The sequence below is a fragment of the Nestor notabilis genome, unplaced genomic scaffold (assembly GCF_000696875.1).
Source record: "Nestor notabilis isolate BGI_N333 unplaced genomic scaffold, ASM69687v1 scaffold17060, whole genome shotgun sequence".
In the NCBI taxonomy this organism is placed as follows: domain Eukaryota; kingdom Metazoa; phylum Chordata; class Aves; order Psittaciformes; family Psittacidae; genus Nestor; species Nestor notabilis.
This window is the reverse complement of record NW_009910836.1, coordinates 18617-24455: the sequence shown is the minus strand read 5'-3', so window position 1 is coordinate 24455 and position 5839 is coordinate 18617. Positions and strand designations below refer to the sequence as shown.

Sequence of the window (5839 nt, the reverse complement as noted above, 5' to 3'; positions counted from 1 at the left end):
TCAGCGCCTGCTGAAGCCAACTTGAAAAGCAGCAGAAAAAGGTTCATCAAACCTACAGTAGCAAATTTGTCACAGTAGATCTTTACTTGAAAAAGATACCATTTTTACCAAAGCTGTAAAAAATGGCACAAGCTAGTTCTTTCACTGGAAAAAAGCTCTAGAATTTTTCACGTTCACTTCAGTAAAGGCTTTTTTTCCTTTGTATTTCTTTTTTGCTTTTCTTTCAGTCATTCTGTCCTTTCACTCTTTCTCTTTTTCCCTTTCTTTCATTTTCTTTCCTCTTTTTTTCTACATTCTTATTTTTGTTTCTGAGTATGTTTTGTTCTTATGCATGTTTTGTGCAACACCTTTAAGTTTCAATTGAGTTGTGCATTTGGAAAACATGAGTCCAGATAAATTGACACTCTGAAGCACTTCACAAAAAGTTTGCTTCACTTCCTTCCCATTACTAAAATATAGATGGATCACATATCGGTAACAACTATACCCTCCATAATTGACTCTTTAGCTCCAAAGGAAGTTCAGAATTCCAATATCTGAATTTGATCTCTAGAGGAAATAACAAGTGAAGTACCTGTCTCATATTATTAGCACATGAGCATTAAAGTCTTCATTTAGAGTCCATTGAACTCTATGGAAAAACTCACATTAACATTAATGTACTTTGGACCAGGTCAAAAGTGGATTTCAGCACTTTATAATGGAGGATATGCAGAAATCTATAGAAAATACCTAACATTCCCTCATATAAGAGTCCTGCTGTACATTAATGCAGCAAATGGTATAAAAATAAACTAATTTTCAATTATAAACTTCACTATAGCCAACTTCCAGATTTTGAAAATAAACTTTGACATACCAAATAAAGAAGTTTCTTATTTTATATTCTCTAAGTAAATCAGATGCAGATTATCAGCAATCATTAATAAAAAGACTAAAATAAAAAGACTAAAAGACTAAAGCTTTTTTGTCCACCTTTTCATTTTTTAAATTACTACCATTTTCTCTGTATGCGAAGCCTGACAGGCCATATGCCAGTCAGTAGTAGATACATATTCTCCTGTGGGAGTGCCAGGGTTACTGACTTTCTTCTACACTCAAAAGAGTGCATGCAAAGGTAGCTGGTGTCCTTTCAGCCTACTTTCCTTGAATGCCATGTTTCCGCCATGTGCAGACACAGCATTGCATGCTGATCCTCTGAGGAATTTATAAATGTGTCTTGCATTTATTCTTAAAAGGGAAATAATCATCATTGATTTATATCACCTAATGTACAGACACTGACCTAAACTCATCCCTGGTGGAGGCATTTCAGGGTATGGTTGGATGAGCTAGTCTGAGGGTAGGTGATCTGAAAGAAGAGGTACATCCCAGCTTGTCCTTAACTACTCATTACCTGGAAGCTGGTGCCAATCATTTCTCTTGGGTTTAATGCTTTCAAGGAGACAGACTGCCCTCGACTGTGGTTTTGTGAACTCACCTGAATTACAAAAAGCAGCAGCAACAAAATTTTGTAAGGAAAAATGTAAAACAAAAAAGAATAATTTATAAATTGAAGTAGAAAATGGTCAAAAAAAGTGTCAGGCCAGCAGATGAGAGAGTTTAGCCATCTGTAAGCAGAGGACAGAAGTGAACACATATATCAGGAGCCAGGCAGTTATCATCCTGCTCACATTTGTCACAGCCAGAAGTGTTTCTGACAATGACTGTAGAAGTATTAACTTCAGTTTCTCAAGTATACAAAAATGAAATAGGTGCACCCGGAAGGTGGTTTGCCTGGATCTCTCCTGTTCCAGTAAGTTAAAGTAGGTCAAATCCAGGCTGTGCATTGCAATTTTTCCTTCAAATACATCATTATCACTTTTCTTGACAATTTTTGTACATGATATTATTTTGTTTTAGGCTTTCAAAGCTGTGGCTTATTCTGTGAATGTTCAAGGACATAAAAATAGCCGAAGAATTGCTTATATCTTTTAAATATCACTCCAGTCCTGTAATTTCTTCTTAACAAATAAAACTATCTTGGCTCTTATTTCAGAAGAAGGGTGATAATATTCTGTGGTACTGGGCTGAATCCAAAGTCTATTATTTTTTATATTTAGATTGTGACTGCAGTTGCACCTACTGCACTCTCTGGCACCAGTACAGTAGTGTCTTCTGCAATAGAAACTTTATTGCCTTAAAAACCAAAAAATAAACAAAATGGCATCTTAACTTGCCCCAGAAAGCTGCCAGTACTGTACTAATGCTGTGCCCTTTTGAAGACACTTTCCATGATCACCTCTGATACATGTCCTGCGTATAATAATTCCCAACATCACAGCAGCCAGTAAATAAATACCTTCCCCTTTACACTCATTTCACTTTACAAGCCAAATTCTTTGGCTCTGATGAGTTGACTAAAGGAAAGGATGTGCTGTGCTTTGAGGCTCTTAACTAACCTGGAATCATTTTACTCCGGTCCCAAGTGATTGGCTTTAACAGGCATGTAGAGTAAAAAAACCCTAAATATACCTCACTTGCTTCACACATACATACATACAGACAGTGACATTAACTATCAGTTCAAATGTAGTAAAATTTTAATGTAAAATTCAAAGTGATAGTAAAGGTTAAACACTGTGATGTTTCCTGGATGTGTAAGACAGATTCAGCAAAACAGCATTTTTGTGGCTCTATTACTCATGTTGTACAATATGTCCTGCTGTGCCTGTTCCTTGCTGTTTCTTTTAAAACTCTGAAACACATTCTGCTAAACGCAGCAGAGGATACACCAACATTGCAAGCTTTCTTGCTTTCTTTCCAAGTGAGAAGTTGCAGACATTGTTTATTTTTCTGTGGAACCTCTATGTGAAGAGCTGCACAGACACACACGCACGAGATTTTTTAGCAACATTAAACAGATCAAACCTCACAATCTTCTATTAATACTGTTTTCAGTGACAATATTTTAAGTTGAATTGAAATCAGCCTTTGATCTGGTCTAATATATTTGACAGATGCTATACACATCTTTCCTTTTTTTTTCTTTTTCTTTTGGCTCTTGAAAAAAAGTCTTTGTGTTTTGGAGTGCTGGTTGTTTACAACTGTGCAAATAATTTAGGTTTACTTCCCCCCCATATATTTCTATACAGAGAAGGGGAGAAAGGAAAATGAGTTTCAGCTGGAGTAAAATCTTGGGGTTTAATGTGACTTAAATACAGATACATTTTTAATCTTTCATGCTGCGAATTTCTTTTCCATTCTCATCTGAAATTATTTGCTGATTTTGACTCAAAATAATAAATGCCTTGCCCTCTGGCTTTGAGGGTATTTATTCATCTGAAAAATTTGACCTGGGTCGATGGCTAAATGGACTAGAATTGAGGATAGACTCAACTAGAATCACTTAAATACATTTGTGAAATAGACAGGGAAGTTCTACATTCTGATGCTAAGAAATGCTCTTTCACATACTTCAGCAAATAAATAAATAAAAAAGAGCTTTTAAAGTGCTCCACCTGAAACTTACCACAAAGTTTACAGAAACAAACAGGCAGAAAGCAATGCAAACTTTTCAGTGCAAGTTAATTTCTGAAATAACTATCCTCCTCTGAAGGGCAATTACAAGCACTGTAAGTGCAAGGGGCAGCAGTCTGCGTCCCTGCCACCGCATGGGGCTCTCTATTACACGAAACATAGGGGTTTCTGCACAGTTCCTCGGTGGGAACCCTTTTCCACCTATTTCTCTACCTGTGAAATGGCATTAATGCATTTTTCAAGAATATGTGATTTTTTTAATGCTTTTCAAAGGGCTCTGAGATCTTCCTTGGGAGCTATCTCCTGCAGATAGCCCCACTGCCTTCTTGCAGTTAGCCCTTTTCCTCCTTTGCTATTGTTACCATATCCCCAGCGTGCACATCCTATCAAAAACTGGATTGCCTGCTCTTCAGAGAAGGCTTGTTAAGCTTTTTACCATACAGACAGAAAGGAGAAAAAAAAAAAAGGAAAAACCAGCCAAGCGCTGTGCTACAGCTATAAAGACCATTGTTACCTTCAATGACCCCATCTTTATTTTCTTGTTTTGTCTTTCTTCTGCGAAGGTAAAAGTTTGGTTCCAGAACAGACGAATGAAGTGGAAGCGGGTAAAAGGGGGCCAGCAAGGGGCAGCAGCCCGGGAGAAGGAACTGGTGAATGTGAAAAAGGGCACGCTGCTCCCCTCAGAGCTCTCGGGCATCGGCGCAGCTGGTCTCCAGCACACGGGGGACTCACTAGCGAACGACGACAGCCACGACAGCGATCACAGCTCTGAGCACGCACACTTATGATACACAGAGAGTGTCCCAGCTCCGTTCTCAGGAAAGATGCTTTGCTGGCAAGCCTTACACAGGCATCGTTTACGTATGCAAGTGACTCTGGCAGTGATTTTTAAAGTTTGGAAAATTCAGGCTGATTGTGTCTGCTTTTCTTGATTTTTAGAAGGTTTACAGTAAGTGCCGTGTCTTAAAGGTGCCTCAAGAGAGGAGAAGTGGAAGACAAACTTACTTTGAACATTCCAGATTTGTTTGTCATGTTTATGACAGCGGGCAGGTATTTTTGCTTTAGCTTGCACTGAAAATTACATTGCTCTCAACAGACGTTATATTCTGAAAACCACAGTGCCACGAAATCACTATCTAGTGGATAAGAAATGTATTGTAACTCTGTATATATTTACCTTACAGCATTTTCCTGTCTTCACTAATTTTAGCAATGCATTCATATTAGCTGATGGCAATAGTCACTCATGACAATAAATGGCTTTTTGTCTATTTTTGTTTTGTTTTTCCAAAGACATACAATACATGCAGATACTTTTGTTCAAGTAGAGAACAATACAATAGTGTCTGCTAGGACACGTACTTGTATGACAGACAAAACAAACCTTATGTTGCATTTACTATCAACTGCTGCTGATAGGGTATTATTAAACTTACCTAGCTCCTCAATTCTTCTATCTTATAACTGCAAAAAAAAATGATTTTTAGGATCATAAGGATAGTCCAGTAATCTGCCAAAAATGTCATGTTCCACTCATGCTCAGTGGAAACTTCCTGAAGGATTATTCATTTCTATTTTGTCATTATTGAGTACATTAATAAATACTGACACTCTGCAGAAATGTTGTTGCTTCATCTTCAGTTTAGAAAAACAGCAGTTAAGCTGAAAGTTATTATCAACTTCTTATGTTGGTAGAAATCAAAATATGAAGGTAACTCAGTATTGTGTCCCATGTGTAAAATCAAGACGCGTTTTCTGTTATAAGCTTTTGTGTACATACAGGCAAATACCAAAACCCCAAAATTAATGCAAACCATTGATTGTACTTTGTAAAGAAATATGTTTAATAAATAATCCTTTTTAAATAATTCTGGCCTCTCTACATTGATTTCATAGAATACTTTAAGTGTTTTTTTGTAGAAGTCCTAAGCAGCTCTGCCTTTTTCGGGTCCTTCGGAACTTAGTGGACAACACAGAGCTATGTTTTCAAATTTAGACTTTTAATCTTGGATAAACCTTTTACATTGATCCATGTGGGAAACTCTTTCCTTTAGCAGGAAGAAGACATCTAGCAGTTAATTATGTCTTCAGCCAAAACCAACAAGAATCTGTTCAACCATTTTTCCAGATTTAGAGCAAATACAAAGGATTATTTTATATCTTGTGGAAATGGACAAAAGGAAATAAATATCAGGAAGGGATGCAGACTTATAATATCATCTCTTTGTTCAATAAAGCTGTTCAGGAGAAAAAAACACAATGTCCAAAAAAATTCGAAGGTGAATCTGACTGGGTAGTGTGATAGAAGGAGATAAGTGAA

The 5839-nt window shown here is 37.0% G+C and overlaps 1 protein-coding gene across 1 annotated transcript in view; it reads left to right on the top strand.

Moving 5' to 3' along the window:
- Positions 1-5380, top strand: part of LOC104403634 (homeobox protein MOX-2-like) — a 14997-nt gene extending 9617 nt beyond the window's left edge. The window contains exon 3 of the mRNA XM_010011858.1: positions 4083-5380. Coding sequence (XP_010010160.1) covers positions 4083-4307 — 225 coding nt within the window. The 3' untranslated portion in view covers positions 4308-5380. The remainder of the gene's footprint in view (positions 1-4082) is intronic.
- The last annotated feature ends 459 nt before the right edge of the window (positions 5381-5839 follow it).